The sequence below is a fragment of the Amphiura filiformis genome, chromosome 19 (genome assembly GCF_039555335.1).
Source record: "Amphiura filiformis chromosome 19, Afil_fr2py, whole genome shotgun sequence".
NCBI classification, from domain to species: Eukaryota; Metazoa; Echinodermata; class Ophiuroidea; order Amphilepidida; family Amphiuridae; genus Amphiura; species Amphiura filiformis.
In genome coordinates this window covers 1,403,571-1,423,282 of record NC_092646.1, presented here as the reverse complement: position 1 = coordinate 1,423,282, position 19,712 = coordinate 1,403,571, and the positions used below count along the sequence as shown (strand labels likewise).

At 36.0% G+C, this 19,712-nt stretch overlaps 1 protein-coding gene across 8 annotated transcripts in view; it reads left to right on the top strand.

Annotated features, from left to right (window-relative positions):
* Positions 1–19,712, top strand: part of LOC140140789 (connector enhancer of kinase suppressor of ras 2-like) — a 79,674-nt gene that overhangs the window by 25,002 nt on the left and 34,960 nt on the right. For 7 of the 8 annotated variants that reach the window (XM_072162541.1, XM_072162542.1, XM_072162540.1 and 4 more), the window contains exons 4-12: positions 1,365–1,497; positions 3,346–3,465; positions 4,095–4,157; positions 4,749–4,817; positions 5,659–5,924; positions 7,402–7,607; positions 9,685–9,859; positions 12,739–12,811; positions 14,125–14,184. In XM_072162541.1, coding sequence (XP_072018642.1) covers positions 1,365–1,497; positions 3,346–3,465; positions 4,095–4,157; positions 4,749–4,817; positions 5,659–5,924; positions 7,402–7,607; positions 9,685–9,859; positions 12,739–12,811; positions 14,125–14,184 — 1,165 coding nt within the window. The remainder of the gene's footprint in view (positions 1–1,364; positions 1,498–3,345; positions 3,466–4,094; positions 4,158–4,748; positions 4,818–5,658; positions 5,925–7,401; positions 7,608–9,684; positions 9,860–12,738; positions 12,812–14,124; positions 14,185–19,712) is intronic. The other variant, XM_072162539.1, reaches the window with a different exon arrangement.

Sequence of the window (19,712 nt, the reverse complement as noted above, 5' to 3'; positions counted from 1 at the left end):
CAACACAGTTTACATCTTAAGTCTGGCTCTTAATTGAAAATTACATTAACATTGTCTGCATTTCAATGAAATTTCTTGACGTAGGCTATAATTATTGGCAATTGGCAACATCCCAAATATATGTTGATATACTTATTAGTTTGTTATCAAATGTTGAGCAGACTATACAAAATTTTGGCTTCAGAGAATCTGGCAAAAAAAAAATTTAGGTTGTTTGGTTGCTCTCCCTTTCCAATTTTTGAAAACTAGACATTTTTGCCTGGTTTACTTTACATACCCCAATTTCCAGATTTTTTTTCCTTTAAGAATTATTGCAGAAAATTTTAAAACAATCAGTTCATACTCCTTATAAATTGATTTAAAAATGAATAAAATGATGTACATGTAGTAATAATAGTATCCTTATTCATATTTAATTAGGCTTCATTGGTAAGTTCCATGCAGTTTGGACTATGAAATTTAAAAAAAAGATGAAATTAAAAAATAAAGTCTACCCGCCCACTCCTAACCCAAGAAAATTTGTGGAGGACAACCAAACATTTTTTCATAGCCTCATATCTGCTGACAAAGCAAAGGATGTGATGACATAGGCCCAGGAGGTGTTTATCCATTGCCATAGACACATACAAACTTATGATATTACATTATATTACTTGCATAATTATAGAATAAACAAAAGGTCATTTGGCAGTCAATTATCAACATCATACATCCTTCTGCGTGTAATACCGTTACAATAAAAAAAAAACTAGCTGAACAATCACGGATGCTACGTCACACAGCATAAGCATTACTTGGCATAAACACTATTTATTTCCAAGTTTTATGAAAAGTTAGTTGTTTTCTATGAAAAGTTACTCTTTTGTTGTTATCCAGTATATATTGTTCCAAATCCGAACCATCATGGATTGATCCACCACTGTTTAAACTATAATGTCTTTTAACAATTGTGTTTTTTTTGTTTTTTTTTTTTTTGTTTTGTTTTTTGTATTTCTTTATATGTATTTTATTGTTGCTATATTTATTTTATTCGTGTATTATTATTTGTCTTTGTATATATGTAATTAATGAGAATAAACTGGCTGATTTAATAAAGACACACAGCATGAGAAATACTTGCCCCCCCAACACTACAAGTTTCATGACAATAAGTCAGTGGTGTAGCATCATTTGGGCATGTGCCACATGCCCCCCCCCTAACAATTGGAAAATTTAGAAAATCCCTTAGGAAAATTGCCGCAAAATGACTTTTGCCCCCCCCCCCCTTATCTTGATTATATGATTGATTGGTTTAATATTACAATGTAATTGTTGATGAATCGATTATTTATTTGATTATTTGCTTGATTGGTACATCTTTTCAGGCCACCATTTTGCAAAGGGGATGATGATTTCCAAGTGGTGAGACGTGAAGTGTTGCAGCATGCATTGGATATCACACAATCAGTACAAAGGAGCATTGACATACGTGCAGCTGTCAATACTATCAAGACATGTGTAAGTAATGCAAACCATTTATAATACAGGGATTAATTTTTTTTTAAACCAATTTTCAACATTATTATGTTTTAATGAATCCAATTTGGTGAAAATATTGGATCCAAAACATAGTAATGATAAAATTGGATACTTTTACTTTATACCCAATATTTATTGGTCTCGCTATGAGTTTTAAATATTGGACTCGACTACGTCTCGTCCAATATTTTAAAACTCATAGCTCGACCAATAAATATGGGCTCAACCAAACCAATTTTATATCATTATTATGTTTTGATAACCCAATTTTGTGAACATTTTGTTTCCAAAACATGATAAAATTGAAATATTATGTCGTATGTACGAGTGGTCTTGCTATGAGTTTTAACCTCTCCAAGTAAAAATTCCTATAAAGACCACTTGATGAGGTCTTCATTTTATTTGTGACCCGACACAGCGAATGAGCCGTAAATTCCTCCCCGGTCAATTTTGTTTTATTTTGTGTTTAGAAAATATACATCATAAGCTTTAAAATGGTATATCATTTGACTTCAAACGATATCCAGAAGCGGGGTTATGGTTTGTTAAACTATGCACCTTCAACAAAATGGTAGCTTCTTTCGTTTCCACATGTGACTCTTTTTCCACATTGCTTGCAATAAATATCAAACAGTCATAATTAGTGGTCATTTCAAATCATCCCCAATTCAACGAGGTTTAAGAAAGTTCTCTCATTGTTTTAAATTGTTGGTTATAAACACAGCCAAAAAAGAAAGTCTCCAGTAGTTCCATCCCCATTTAATCAGATTCGGATGAGTTTATGGCAAAATAATTTATATAATAATTTTCTATACACTTTCCTGCAAAGATTGATACCAAATTTGATATCAAAAGTTTAATCATCATGAGCAAAGGAGACGTTGTTTGGAAATTCGTGCAATTTTAAAAATGACAAATTGCGAATTGACCACGCAAAAATCAATGCATGGTATCAGCTTATTATGTGGCCTGAAGCATGCCCGTACAGGAATCATTGTACACTTGCCTGCGCACAATTGAAAGAGCGGGGTATTTGATTTGCATTTTGACATGCATGGGCAAACCTTTAACCTGCCGGCCTATTCAGGAGACGTAATTCTTGGCACTCACGCTAGCTCTGCTACGTGATACAATTCCATATGTCATTTTTAAAATTGCACGAATTTCCAAACAAATGTTTCTATGCTCACGATGATTAAACTTTTGATATCAAATTTGGTATCAATCTTCGCAGGAAAGTGTATAGAAAATTATTATATAAATTATTTTGCCATAAACTCATCAGAATCTGATTAAATGGGGATGGAACTACTGGAGACTTTCTTTTTTGGCTGTGTTTACATACCTATACAAAATACTTTGCCTGGTAACCCACCACTTGAACAGAATTTTGCCAAAACCAACAAAGACCAGCGCTATTAAAAATTCTATAGCCATTTAAGGTAGGAGCTTATTATCCACGTCAACAAAACTAGGATTATTGCTTGGTGTTTGACTATCAAAATGAGAAAGATGTCGCGCCAGCTTAAGTTACCGATGAATATGACCTTCATAGACAATTCACACTGTAACTCAGCATACAATTTAGGGAATTTACGGCTCATTCGAGCTGTACGGTCACATTTATGTTGAAATTAACAAAATTGTTTATTGTGGAGATTGTTAAATACTTGTAGTTCAGCAGTGTAAATTTACTGTTATATGACAAGTGTGGATTGTTCTATAAAAGAGGAAAAACAAGAAGAAGAAATCTGGTCAGTGATCTCCAAAGTCTTCCCTGAAAGAAATGGGCATACATGATATATTCCTGTGTATTTTTCCCTGCAGAGTGATGAGCTTATGCAGTTGACAGATTCTACCATCAAGCAAGCTACAGATCCATTGGTTATATCACCTACATTTATAGATGAGGTTACCATCAAGAAGAAGCACCAAGATGAAGAATTGGTAGGTATACAAATATTACACTACCAAATTCCTATTGCTGTTTCCTTCAGAGGTACGCTGCAGCCCAGCTACATTGCTCTAGAGTACCTGTGTGGGTACTCTGGAATACACATGTCGGAATCACACATACAGGGCTAGTACAATGTACATACATGTACTCTGGTACTGGATTAGATCTGCACTGGTACTCTAGAGTAGCCACAATGTAGCTGGGCAGGAGTGTACCTCTGGGGTTGGGATTGGCAACAATCGGAATCTAGTATTGAAAGTCAAGTGAGAAACAGATTTGAAGATAAAGAACAAGGAAAAGAAGCCCATTCCAAATAATCAGTGAACAATTTACTGCCAGCCTTGTGGGTCAAGAGAAAAGAAGTGCTTAATCCAATCTCAACTGCCACTGAAGTTTAGTATTTTAAGGATAATGAATCAGGATGAGTATTGAAATAACAATGGAGTCAAGCGACTTATCAAACAAACCTGCAAGCAACTGACACAACCAAGGCTCATTTAATAAATGCAGTTACTATTTGACAATATGTGATTTGCCATGATTATTTTTTTTTGCAATCTTATACAATAAGATGTTATGACTTAATACTGATTTTCTATTGTATTTTGTATGATTTCAGGGTTTATTTCTGAAAACATCTTCCATAGACGGTGTGCATTTCATAACTGGAACCAAAGACCAGGTAACAATGAATTAATCTTATTATTTTACCATCTTCATAGTGATAAGATAGACTTAAGCTGAATTTACACTCAATTAATGAGTGATTGTGATGCATCACTTTGTGGTATACTAATCAGGACTATTGCGATTGCAGACAATGCCAGGTGTCTTAGTAATAGTTGAAAATATGTATTCAATGTACAGGGTGTATCAAAATGATTGGTACCCATTAATATAGTATACAGTGAAAATGGCCAAAACTGCCACATCAAAATGCAGCATAACAGCCACCTTAATTGTAGATTTATGCCATAAAAGGTCATTAAAGAAAGAATTGTAGTCATCTCGAGAAGATCTAATCTTGAACGTGGAAGAAGCAGTCATTTATATAAGGCAACGGAGCTGATGGGTACCAATCATTTTGATACAGCCTGTACATGTAGTATTTGTACAAATTTGCATTGAATGGAATGGATGAATATGTGATTTAAGTTCTTTAACGATAGCACAGAAATAAGTTATACTACCCTTTGTGATGAAGTAGAAATTATCAGCTTGGTTGGATCTACTATTTCATCTTCTCACATACATTTCCTACTTTTGTTTACAGTCTGCTGCTGGCGTTGTTGGCAAAGTGCATTCTGGGGATGAGGTTCTATGTGTTAACTATCAGACTGTGGTGAGTATTCAACCTAGTTATAATCATTTATCTTTATTTTAAGATAGCAAATATATCAAAAGATACATCAGAATGCAATCAGAATGCAATGAAGAGAAGTCGGGAAGCTTATAAATTGTTGAATAGATTACTGGACAAAACAGACAAACTGCAATACGCAGATTTAGTGTTTCTCTACCGAATTTGTGCACTGAAATTCCTTCCCACAATGCAATAAGCGTTTTGCATAACAATAGATACAGTTCAGAGGTTAATCAATATTCAATATTCTTTGTTATGCAATGCGCATATTGCATTGTGGGAAGGAATTTCAGTGCACAAATTGACTTCCGGTAGAGAAACCTTAAATCCGCGTATTCAGCAACATAACAGTTCAAGGCAGTTCAAACAACCACCAGTGTATCAGTGCAGTGGTAAATTTCAGAACTGCCTGCATACTGACACTATCTTTTTGGAGAGTGGCAGGCATTTCAAACAAGAAATTGCCTCCTTGTCATGTCTGGCACCCACAACAATGCAGCTCTACAGGCAATAACCAATCAACTGTAAACTTGGTAGTGTGATCGAGTATGATGATCTCTTGTGCTTTATAGTTTTGTGTCATTTTATTTGCTTATTTATGAATATTACTGAACTTTTTAATATTTTTCGCGTTTACAAATATTTGTTGTGGGGGCCATGTTAATTAAAACAGTGTAATTCTGGAAGTAGAAAGATTAAAACATTCAACTGCACTCACCAGGTTATTTTCCCAGACATATCTATACCAGTGTAATTCTGGTATAAATATGTTCTCTGCAACATGGAACTTAAGTTATTAATTTCTTCGTTTATATCACAGATTGCCTGGGAACACAAAAAGGTCATTGACCTCGTAAAAGAAGACCCCATGACAGTCACCCTAACGCTCAGAAAACGACCAAAGAATTTAAGTACATCCGGTCAATACCAACGGTCACCACAAACCAGTTTCCCTATCTACGGTGGTCGAATTCGCCCGCCAGTGCAGGAGAAAACACATGCCCAGAGGAGCAGAAAGAACAGTGATCCCACGACGCTGAGAGTGGTGATGAGAGAAAGGGATGAGCCTACTCCTGGACCTAGAGGGTATGATACACAAATGGGCTATTCCAGTTGAAATGCATACACCCCATATGGAAGACTTGACCTTAATTTCCCTCCCCACAAAGGGAGTGTGAATATCAAATGGGGTTACCTGTATGGGTGACTCCATTTGAAATCTACATCCCCTGTGTGGAAGATAAAAGTTGTGCATTCCATAGTGGGGTGTATGGATTTCAAATGCAATAGCCCAATGCATATTTTAACTCAAATCACTTTGGTCCTGTATCAATTACTTGTACATGTACCATTCATACACTCTGAAGGTCCGTTCATGCTACGCCGTAATTGCTTTGCGGTGCGGTGCCGCACTGCATCGTACCGCAAAATACTGCATTGCGATATCGCAATAAAGTTAAATACATTCTTGCCGTGGAAATGCGACAAGTTGCGTTGAGTTGTGGCAAAAAGTAATTGATGTATCGGCATCACAAAGCAATTGCTGTGTAGTATGAATGGACCTTAAGATAGCAAGAACCAATCAGAGCAAATGTTAGAAAAATGCAAACCATTAATTGTGTACACACAGGCGTGTACTATGCACTGTGATGTATTGCATGATAAGTGCTTAGTAAATAGTAATCAATAATTGAATTTTGTCAAGTTTTTTGAGCCATATCTCCGAATAGGCCCTGACAACTTTACACCTGGTTTGTGGTGGATAGTCACATCTACTGAATTAGAAAAATTTAATTTTGATTTTGCTTGACAAACGACTGATTTTGCTTGATCGCATCACATTTTACAATTTGGAACTTTTTTATGACAAGATTAATCTACACTTAATACTTCTTAGTTTGGTTATACTTCTTAATTGTTTTCTTTTTCTCCCTGAAAAAAAATCACTTAAATTATCTGATCTCCTACCATTTATACTATATTCACAAAATGTCAGCTTTCTTGTGCGATATATGTGATTATATGTTATGAAATCTTATTTGTCGTACACTTATGTTCTTCATGTTCTTTATCCATCAATTTATTTTTCTGGTTAGTTCTATATGAATGTATGAAAGAGAGGGCGTGGGTGTGTGTGTGGGGGGGGGGGTGTTTGTATGTATGTAATTTTTTTTATCCAATAAATTATGAAACTTAGGCCATTATGTTAAGGGGTGTGTTTGTTTCAGGCCTTTTGGCCTTCTGAGCATCTCATTCAAATGTGTATGTATTGCTGTTGTTGATTTGTTGTATTTTGAATGAAATAAAGATTGATTGATTGATTGAGTCACCGGCACTAGCTTTGGAGTTCAGCTTGTGCTGCGTTGGCTTAGCATTGTTTCTTGCGTGTACATACGCGCCACTTTGATCGTGTGTGTAAAAGTATGTACACGCACCAAGTAACGCTAAGCTAACACAGAACATGTTGTGCTTCATAGCTAGTGCTGCTGACTGGAGGTAGATATATAGACTATAGTAATAATGTTACAAAACTGAGTAATTTCACAATAACTTCATTTTACAGAGCCCATAGTGACAATGAAACTACAGAACCTCTAGATATAGACTCATCCTTTGATGACAGCAGGAAGATAGTCCGTCGTGAGACTGCAGGTGCATCTATGATGCAATTAAGAAGACCGCCTGGTGGGTCCAAGAGTAATCGCCATTCTGATGGAAGACCTAGATCCTTACCGGAGGATATTGCTGAGGTTATTACTAATACTGCAGGTAAGTAAGGGGTAACAAAATTGAGACTTGTTCCCACAAAATGAGACAGAAGTTGCTTTTTTTTTTTAAGTTAAATTCAGATTCATATTATCTGGATCATAAGTTTTAAAATGATTTATAACTTGTTTGGGTTGCTCCCTCTCTTGGTCTTCAAAAGTCAATATTTCAATGAAGAATTCTTTTGTTTTCTGACATGAACAATGAACCATGTCTCTTTTTATCACTTGAAACTTTCAGCTCATTTTGTGAGAACAGGTCTCAATTGTTTGTTACCGTAACCTGACCGACCGTAAAAAACTTCCTTTCGGTATATTGTACACATTTAACAAAAATTGTCTCCCGATTGGCCGTGATTTTTTTAGCCTATGCATGATTCTTTCATAAATAATTTTTCATTGTTGTGACCCGGCGACAAAGCGTGTATACTTGTGCCAGAAACGAGATGGAGAAAGAGGGAAGGGGTGAGAGTGCAATAACAGATCGGCCCTAATATCTTTAGTTATGGCAAACAAACAATTTTTTAGTCCTATCTCTAGTGAAGTCAAACTACATTGTATTTTTCAAGTTTAATGTAGCACAGTGTCATCGCCCCGATATCTTCATGGCAGAAATCGCCATGGTAGGTTGAATCCACAGCCACGCATGGCCATTTTGTTCCGACCTGTTTAATAGCTTTGACAATAGCCTGGTGACTGTCCTCTGTGTGTGTGAGTGAGCATGGTATACGCCATGAGGTCATCTGCTTTTAGACTGCCTTCACGAGTGGCCTACGCTGTGCTATAGTTCGGCACATATAAAATCAGAATTTTTGTCAGTTTTTGACCTCAATACCCACAGTTCTTTCTTAATACGCAAGCAAACGACTATCATATTCTTTCAACACATGTATTCAAGTGCAAGCAAAAAAATCTTACGGGGATATTCATCATTTTCTACCCCGGTATCCAAAGATTTATGGTCTGAATATCAAATCGTGCATAGCACATTCATGTGTATTGATCCCGGGTATTGATTTTAGTGTCTCTGCTGTACAAAGTAATTATTAACCAGGCGATGTTGGTGTGTGTAGCATCTTTCAGAATCTATTTTTTAAACCTTACATGTCAATGTTTACTTATGAACAACTCGTGATTGAACTTGTCCTTAATGCGGAATGTTAAGATCATCCCTCCAAGAAGGTGGACCCTGGATATTGAGGTAATGCATTAGTCGCTTGGTACATATATGAAACCTCTTTAAAGAGAAGTGCACATAATTATATGGACCAAAGGAGAAGAAAATTCTAAATCAAGATAAGGCTTATTAAAGATAACTGAAATGTACTCCAACCAAAATTAAAGACAGGGATGTAAATTGATTGACCACTTCAACATTCAGTTAACATTTACATTGGGCTATTCCAGGTGAAATCCGTACACCCCCTATAAGACATGATTTTGATCTTCCACACAGGGAGTGTGAATTTCAAATAGGGCTACCAGAATGGGTGACTGCATTTGAAATCTACACCCCCTGTGTGGAGATTAAGGTCATGTCTTGGGTTGTATGGATTTCAAATGGAATAGACCATTTCTCTAATGGATATTTTGGGGGTTGAAATGAAATGGTGGTGTTATTTTTTAAGATTTGGACTTGGGGATGGATGAGGGCAGGTTTGTTTTGCAATATGTTGAAGTTAATGTTGAAGTTCATTTACAAATACAGGCTGTATTAAAATTATTATGTTACTTTATACTTTCTATTTACAAGTCTGGTTATTTCCACTTCAATTGGATTCAATGGTGCGTTTGCAAAAGGCAAGCATTTCTAAAACACCAAAATGGATGAAGAACAATCTTTTTGATACATTCAGTATAAGAATTATGACTGGATGACATCTACAATGTTGCTTAGTCATTTAGTTCCTGCTATTTGTTCATGTTCTTGTAACAAATATCAGAGCTGAGATAGAACAAATACCTGATGAACATAAATTAAAATTTAAAGACAAAAGACATAAACAAGACACTTAACAACTATAATCTTGGTTTGATGCTTTCATGTATAATTGACACCCATTCCATTCATTTGTATCTAGTTGAGGATTGGTTACGGACTCCCATCACTGGCAGCCCACCGTCATCAGATTCTCAACAGACTCCCTCGCCAAAAGCAGACGCAACAACTGTTGTGAAAAAAGAAGATGAGAAGAAAAAGAAGAGTGTGAGAATCAACACAAATAACAACACAGAGACGTCATATGATAATGACAGGTGAGTTCTTAATGGGCTATTCCAGTTGAAATCCATACACCCCCTATGGAAGACATGAATTTAATCTCCCACAAAAGGGGTGTAGATTTTAAAAGGAGCCACTCATTTAGGTAATCCAATTTAATACTACACTCCCTGTGTGCAAGGTAAATGGCATGTCTTCCATAGGGGTGTATGGATTTCATTCGGAATATCCGTTTACATAAAAGTCTTTCCAGCCACTGCCTTGCTCCAACATCCATCCTGGAGGTATGTTGCTCCAACATATACCCCCAGGACCTGATCAGATTATAATCACCCATTTGCGGTCCCACTTGTGGTCTCCGTTCATCGAGACAGACTCTCTTACAATGCATCTCCCCTCCGCCACATCTTCTTATGGAGGTCACACTGTCTCTGTGGTTGCTCTGTTGTGGAATGCCCTACCACCGGATGAAAGAGACTCTTACACTATTGAGTCATTTAATGAAGTCTCACTTAAAGACTTACCTTTTCAATGAATGCTATTAATTGTTCTTTAAACGTCTGGCAACCCTGACCTTTCAGTATATAATCTTTAAATGGAATTCTCACCACGAATACATTTATGTTTAATTTGGCAAAAGAAATGATAATATATGTACTTTTTGCAACGAGGAACCCGAAACGATAATCCAAGTTAGCAAGCGCACTAGTGCTGCGCCTCTATAATGCGAGAGTTGCATTGGTTGCCTGTCCAGCAGAGAATCGATTTCAAGATCTTGGTGCATGTGTACAATTGTCTTCAAGGTTCATCGCCAAAATATTTGATGGACCTTCTTCACAGGTATAGCTGTAACCGTGGTGGGCTTAGGTCCATGCAAGATGTCACCTGTCTTGCAATCCCATACCTGCCAACTACTCCGATTTTCGCGGAGTTACTCCGATTTCCCGAGTTTTAAACCCCGAAAATCGGAGTACTCCGATTTTTCTGAAAAACAAATTTAAAAAAAAAAAAAAAAAAATTTTTTAATTTTTTTTTTAATAATTTTAAATTTGTTTTCCAAAGTTTTTTCGGCCTTGGTGACTTTGGAGAACCACTGGACCTATTCTGAAGTGCTAGGATCATTCACAGTTAATTTGAAAACAATTGGAAAAATTACAAAAAATTACAGTTTGTTATCCTTAATATGCAAACCACTAACTAATGTTTACCTCTTCATCTAGCACATATTATAAAATGCATGGAAAACCAATGCATGTATAATATTGTGATAGATGAAGAGGTAAACATTAGTTAGTGGTTTCCATATTAAAGATAACAAACTGTAATTTTTTTGTAATGTTTTCAAATTTTTTTTTTCAAATCATCTGTGAATGATCCTAGCACTTCAGAATATGTCTAGTGTTTCTCCAAAGTCAACAAAAACTTTGACATGTTTTTTGTTAAATATGGTTTTTTTTTTTTAATTTTAAACTTTGTATTGTGCATCATATCAGTGTCCTATCAGTCATGTAGGCCCTGTTATAAAGCCAAAAAATCGCTTCATTGAATGATCGTTGTACAAAAGTATAGGAAACTGCATTTTTAAAAGCACATTTTCTATGTGAAGGAAGCATATTTTTCAAACTTGTAAAAACAAGTCCCAGAATGTTTTTTCACATTTTTTCAAAGGTTGCAGTCATCAAATATGTGTTGAAATTGTTGCCAGATATGGAGTATAAATCCCTCCTCAAATGCAACCTTCAGAATAGGTCTAGAGGTTCTCAAGTTGCCAAAAACTTTGAAAAAATTAAGAAAAAATTGATTTTTTTTAAAATTTTCACCTTTGTATTGTGCATCATATCAATGTCTATCAGTCACGTAGGCCTTGTTATAAAGCCAAAAAATCGCTTCAACGAATGATCGTTATGTACAAAAGTATAGGAAACTGCATTTTTAAAAGCACATTTTCTGTGTGAAGGAAGCATATTTTTCAAACTTATAAAAACAGGTCCCAGAATGATTTTTCACATTTTTTTCAAAGGTTGTAGTCATCAAATATGTGTTGAAATTGTTGCTAGATATGGAGTATAAATCCCGCCTCAAAGTGTATAAAAGCCTAGGGCTTCATTTTCACCTTGTTGTTTTTCTATCAAATGTGTCTAATGTGAAGGGGCTTATAAGGGTTTTTACAGTGTAGAAACCCTCTAGCTTTAGGGGGCTTCGCCTCCTCCTGACCGGGCTTTGCCCCTGGATTCCCACCAAGGGCCCTTGAGAGGGCCCCTGGACCCCCCGCCGTCAGAGGCGATACTACGGGCGCTTCGCACCCTACGTTCGCCATGTACTCTGTTTTCTAGGTTTTCAATGTTGGCAGGTATGCAATCCCCCCAAAAATCTTATGGGGATAAATCTTTTTCTGTTCAAGGACCTAGGTTATGGAACAATTTGGCTACCAATTTGCGTGAGGCTCCTAATGTGCAATCTTTTAAGAAACTTAAAAAAAAAAAAAATTCCAAAATCTTAGGTCTTTGATATGTTTTTTGTTTTTTTACCATTTTGTATTTTCTTAGACCTGTTTGCAGGTATTCACTCCTGTTGTGTACAAATTGTACTTTTTAAACATTGCTTTTTGATAATAATATGTATTGTATAATGATATATGTCCCTATTTGGGTTCAAGTGTATTTTTAATTATTCTGATTGTGCTTCAGGTTACTGCGCATATCTGTTTTATTCAAATTTTTGATGTAATTAGGATTATATTTTACCATGTGATATATATTGTAGTAATTAATGCCATGCTGTTTATTTTTGATGTATTTTTATTTTCTTTGTACAGCACATTGGTCCATGGGAAATGTGCTTTATAAGTTCTTTGAAATAATAATAATAATAATAATAAAACGATGTGTTTCTTTGCCAAATTTATTCCATGTAGGAAGTTGTCATCAGTGTCAACAATATCATCAATGTCACAGACATCACAAGCCTCACAGATGTCACAATTCTCTGTAAGTATTCTAACTCATTCTATGTTTCTTTGAAGTTTTTCTAACCCTAACAATACTAGACCATACAAAACAATACAGTATGAAGCGACTGAAAGCCCATGTGATCTAGTTGCACAATCCTTTAAGTCTACATATACACATAAAATAGCTGCCCGGGTAGGGTTAACATTAGATGGCATGTTATCCTCAATTTTGTTCTTGATCTTTGTTCTTTGTTCCTTTCCTTTCCCCTTAGGTAAAAATAGAAAGTGAGTTAAGGGTAATTAAGATTAGCTTTCCCTTCAGAAGGCATTAATTAGCCCTAACGCTACTAGACCATACAAAACAATACAGCATAAAGCAACTGCAAGCCTGTGCATCCCTCTTGATCTGATTACATAATCAACCAAGACTACATATGCACACAATAATTGCTGCCCATGCAGGGTTTACATTCATGGCTTGCTATCCCTGGTCTTGTCATTGGAAACTGGTGGTTCAAAACAGGGGGGAAGAAACTTCTCTTTAACTTCTTCCTTCCTTCGTTCTTTCCTTCCTTCCTTCCATCCTTCGTTCTTTCCTTCCTTCCTTCCTTCCTTCCTCCCTTCCTTCCTTTCCTTCCTTTCATTCCCCTTACGTAAAAAACAGAAAGGGATTTAAGGGTAAACAATATTAAATTTGAAGTGATTTTGTCTTGATGCGTGTCGGAGTAGTCTTGGTTGTTCACCTCCAAAATTTTTTTCATTGTCCAGTTTAGGGGATAAATAAAAAGCTACACCTTGAAGATTTGAATGGGTAAGGAATGCAAGACATGCACTTTCAACAATCGCTAAATGTATTGTTGTTCTTGATATATATGTGTCGTTTTATGAAGATGTTTCGTTTTGACACTCTTTACATCATAACTCAAGAACCAGAAGATATAAAAAAGTGTAACTGTGATATTTGAATTTTCCGTCAAGATTGCATCAAAATAACCACCAAAATATTCGCCAGAGGTCGTAACTATTCACAAGATACCACAATTTGACCAATTCACAACAGCTAACAATTCTAACTGGCCTTAATACGCACATTTTGGGTTTCTCTACGGGATGTTGATTTGTACCTAAATTCCTTCCTTCAAGGTAATAGGCATATTACATAACAATAGTGTTAATCCATCTCCTTAGTTATGCAATGCGTATATATGGTATTATGGGAAGGAATTTAGGTACAAATAGACATCTGGTAGAGAAACCCTAAAGGTGCCTGTTGCTCTGGCAGTCCAATTCTCATGATATTTACACATTATAGTGCTTTTTGATTTTTGTTGTATTTTGTTTATTTTCTAGCCTAGCAGTAATTCCACGTCAGTGCCAACATACAAGACAGTCATCATGTCTGATGGACAGGTGATACTCTCATAACTAGAAGGCATAGCACAATAACATGCATTCACACATATGCTAAATAATCAACTTATAGGTCTCTGGGTACTATATATAATCAGAAATCTGAGATTATAATAACATGTATTTATGCACATTATGCTATATAATTAACATCTCCATTGGACTATTCCAGTTGAAATCCATAGTTGTATGAATTTAACTGGAATAGGCATATAGGTGCACACAAAAATTTGTTCAGAAAAAAATCAAAATATTCCAAATCCAATAATAATATTTCCAAATGCATTTGCAAAAATTATTAAGATTATTTAAAATTTCTATGATTTTTAGGCCATTCAGCCTCTTCCAGAAAAAAAGATATCAAAAATCCTGACCAGCCAACCCTACTTGGAAAGTCTCTCCCGTAGAACAGGTTTTTTGTTGCCTTAATATGGCTATGCATATATGTGTGTGTTCTGCTTTAAGCCTAAACTTTTCATACAAACATTGATTTGATCCATTGGTGCCAGGTTCACACAGCCTCATGGAAAAGATATGGAATTAAGAAAATGCTTACAATCATGGAATGCTTGCTTGGATATTAGGTAAAAGGGTGATATTCTATGAACCCATGCTAATGTTTGTAGGCTTAAACTCAAAGGATATCAATGAAAAATCAACACCAATGAATGGAAGCATAGATGGTGCTGTTTGACAAACATGAGACTATAAAGAGCTCAATTTAGAGGGTGACTTCCTGACTATTATCTCAACATTACATTGGATCTTGGGCCTGCAGGATAGATTTGGATTTCATTTGGGTCCACCATATGGTTCTTATAGTATTTGATGCAAAGAAATTGCCTTATTTTGAGCATTTCACTCCCACATCAAAAATATGCCTTCACAAGAGATAATTTGACTGTGTCTGTATAACTGTAAACATGCCAGTTTATTGGGTTATTCCATTTGAAATCCATCCCCCTATGGAAGACATAACAACAATCCCTCACATGAGTGTAGATTTCAAAGAGAGTCACCCATTCCGGTGATAAACCTCGTTTGAAATTTATACTCCCTGAAGATTAAGGTCATGTCTTCCATAGCGGGTGTATGGATTTCAACTGGAGTAGCCCATGGGGGGGGGGGGGGGCAAGAATTCTTATTGGGTTTGTCACCTACCCCTACCTTTCTTAATTATGTCACCTATTTGACAACATAATGAGTGACTCCACACAGGAGCGGAATCCGTATTAAAAAGTTTCAATTTGATCTCCTGGAGTATGCATCCATATTAAATAGAAAATAAAAAGAGGAGATTACATTGAACTCATCCCAGGAATGCATTGTAATGCATTTGAGGCTTTTCTGCATAGGGCGCTATATTAAATCTTTGTTTATTATTATTAATGCAGATTTCGACCTCTTGTGTAGAGTCACCCAATATAATACTTTTCAATCTTATTCCATATTTATCAAGTTGAAAATCATCAATTGCTGCATGAGGTTGATCTATACATTGGTTAATCATACTCTCATTATGAATCAATGGCTTAGTCAATTTCTGGTTTGGGTAACTATTCAACAGTGCTTTGTGTAACAAACTAATTTCTATCTAGAGAAGATATGGCTGATATGTATATATTTGCATTGGTGATTATTGATACTAATTATAACAGTGACTGGTGACAGATCTAGAGGTAGATTTTTATTGAGATACCCGTAATGCCATCCGGTAGAGGGACAATATAACTTTTCTTTTAGTCCCCAAACAGGAAATTATATATTCTGAATTATTTACTTTAATTTAAATTCTTACATAGCAGGCATGAGTTGTAAATATTCCTAATTCTTTCAAAACAAATATTAATATAAGCATGTATATATTAGGGTGCATCAAACGCCCCTCATGTCAATGTTATTTTTTGCTCATATGATTAAAGTGTGCCACTTGTCAAGTTAAATAAGTGGTCCAAATTTAAATTCAAGCGGAGGTCGGGAAATGGGTCCACCTCGAGCTCAAAGTTTGAACGTTATTTGCATGTATAACATATAATTACACATGAGGCAGCTATTTAGTTTTCGGTACTTTATGACATGCACAATAAAGGCTGCCTCATTGATTTGTGCACTAAGTAGCCAAAATGTATCATCTCGATGATCTCATACTTACAAATCATAATAATCATGCTAGGATGATGTCACAGGTTATAGATATGCCTTCAAAATGAATAGCTGCCCCATGTATTCAAATACATAATAAAGCATACATATCTCTTATAGTCTTATTTGGTGTTAATTCACTTTACGGTTGCCATCAGAAAGGAGTCAATAGATAACCAGTTAAATACAATGATGCTTCTGCTTGAGCAGTGAACAATTAAAAAGCCAAATGTTATATTATTTATATTACCATTGCTCAAGATACTGCCCATGAAGTGAAAGTTACTAGTACTAGTTTAGTCTTAATCACGGCTATCTCTATACAGTTTACTCTTCCGCAAATTTGGTGTCTTCTTCCGATCTTGCTCCACCACCTGCAGAACATTCTGATAATGTTTCTCACTGTGGGCTGTTTAAGTATTCTGATGTCAATGCTGATGTTGCTGCAAGTGCCCTAAAAGCCATGAAACGACATCTGTGGTACATCTCCCAAGAAATGATCCCACTGGCTCTCTTCAGTGATAAGGTGCCACCACAGGAGAAACAAGCTCTTGCTAGTAGGCTTCTCGCAGTTAAACCCGATGAAGTGATGGTCACACCAACTAATTGGTATGGTTCAGGCTTTGGTAAGCCTACATTGTAAGTTCCCTGATGAGAACATCACACAAACAACAGCTTTAGCTGACTTTGCCGGCAGAGACTCTTGGTTTACTATGAACATCTTGCAGATTAATGAGGCGTTCTTAACAGATGACGTAGACACATGGCCAGAATCCCCAGCGTATCTATCCTCCTTAAACAATGTTAAAGCCATCAATGTGGTTAATGACGCAGCGGTACGTGGTGTGAAACTGAGTGCCGATTTCCTGGCTACAGCCCACAGTGAGAAACATTATCAGAATGTTCTGCAGGTGGTGGAGCAAGATCGAAGAAGACACCAAATTTGCGGAAGCGTAAACTGTATAGCGATAGCCGTAACTTTCACTTCATGGGCAGTATCTTGAGCAATGGTAATATAAATAACATAATGGCTTTTTAATTGTTCACTGCTCAAGCAAGAAGCATCATTGTATTTAACTGGTTATCTATTGACTCCTTTCTGATGGCAACCGTAAAGTGAATTAACACCAAATAAGACTATAAGAGATATGTATGCTTTATTATGTATTTGAATACATGGGGCAGCTATTCATTTTGAAGGCATATCTATAACCTGTGACATCATCCTAGCATGATTATTATGATTTCTAAGTATGAGATCATTGAGATGATACATTTTGGCTACTTAGTGCACAAATCAATGAGGCAGCCTTTATTGTGCATGTCATAAAGTACCGAAAACTAAATAGCTGCCTCATGTGTAATTATATGTTATACATGTAAATAACGCTCAAACTTTGAGCTCAAGGGTGGACCCATTTCCGACCTCCGCTTGAATTTAAATTTGGACCACTTATTTAACTTGACAAGTGGCACACTTTAATCATATGAGCAAAAAATAACATTGACATGAGGGGCGTTTGATGCACCCTAGTATATATCTTATAGCACCAAAAATAACAATGACAGTGGGTGCAATTTAGATTTTAGATATTCTTCCCCTGCAGTAATGTTTTGCTTGACAATGCAAGCACCATTGTATATAATACACCTTACTATTGCGCAATAATTGTATACTTATTGCATGACCTTGGAAGGAAGCCTGTCTGTATATTTATACAGGACTTCCTGAAATCTGCTCAAATTATGTGGTATATAGATGAATGAACTTCCCATTGTCAATGGATACATTTCACCACAAGAAATTTCACATGGATAATAGGCATGTCAACAGAAGAATACAGTATGCCACACTGAAAAAAGGTGATTTTCATGTCACCATCATTGGACTAATCCATTTAAAGCCCACACTCCCCCTGTGGAAGATTTTTTATATATCTTCCAGAGGGGGAGTATTTATAATGGATTTCAAATGGTATTAGCATTTTACCCAACTCTATTGGAAACTCACCCTCCTGCTGTTCAGATAGAGCTGAATTTTCCACAGGGGAGTATGGACTTTAATGAAATGTCCCATTGTATTCATGTACACAGGAATGAGCAAAATTGTTTGAATGTCATTCATGCCAGACTGATTTTCAAAGAGTTTCAAGTTCCTGTTTGGACTCAGCTGGTGAATCCAAATCCCTCAAATGCCACTGGTCTTTCCCAAATGAGTCAAGTCTTGGGTTGATTATCAAAGAGTTTCAGTTCCTCTTTGTACTCAGTTGTCAAATCCTGGCCCTAGGATGCCAGTGGTAGATCCCAAATGAGTCCTGTATCGATTTTCAAAGAGTTTCAAGTCCTCTTTGGGGAAAAAAGGTGATTTTGATGTCACCAGCATTATATGCATGTAGGTATGAGCAAATTGAAAGCCACTCATGCTGAATTGATTTTCAAAGAGTTTTAAGTGCCTGTTTGGACCCAGTTTCCAAATCCCTCAAATGCCACTGGTCTTTCCTAACTTGGCCATCAGCTTAGCTCTAGAGGTCCTCTGTTCAATTCCCATTATGTTATTTATTCCCACTAGCTGTTATTTAAATATGGGGTGACATGTGCTAAAATAATAATATTAATAATGATAATAGTAATAATAATAATAATAATAATAATAGTTTTCAAAGAGAAAAAGTCAATGACAGAACAGATAAGAATAGGTTGAAATGGGCTATTCCAGTTGAAATCCATACACCCCTATGGCAGACATGACCTTAATCTCCCACACAGAGAGTGTAGATTTCAAATGGAGTCACTTATTCAGGTAACCCAATTTGAAAACCACGCTCACTGTGTGGAAGATTGCGGTAATGTCTTCAACAGGGGGTATGGATTTTAAATGGAATAGCTTTTAAATGTAGAACATCCCACACTCTATTTGCATTTCATTTCAGCTGATATGTTCATGCTTGGAATTTAAAAATGCTTATCCACATAAAAACAGTAAATGGTCAAATAGATTTGAATAAAGTTCATGACTTTCACTTCATTTATTTGCATAATTTATCAGCTCTTTCACCTGACTGGTCTTAAGTTTGCAGACTACATTTTAGTGACAAAATTATTTCCACAAATTCTCAATTTGATATATTTCAGTCAATAGTAAGGTGCAGTTTACTGTATTGTCAAGAACAAGAGTGCATAAGTTCATGGTCATCATAATATAGCTAAAATGTGCTGAATATACTCTCATACCCTGAAACAAGGAAGTGGACCACAATATGTACATTAAAGTATTGGTTAGTAGGAACTGTGTCCTAAGAATTGATAGCTATCTCCACTTACTGTATAATTTTACTCTTAATTTTTTTCATACAGATTTTTTGCAATTCTTAACAGAGGGGATCTTT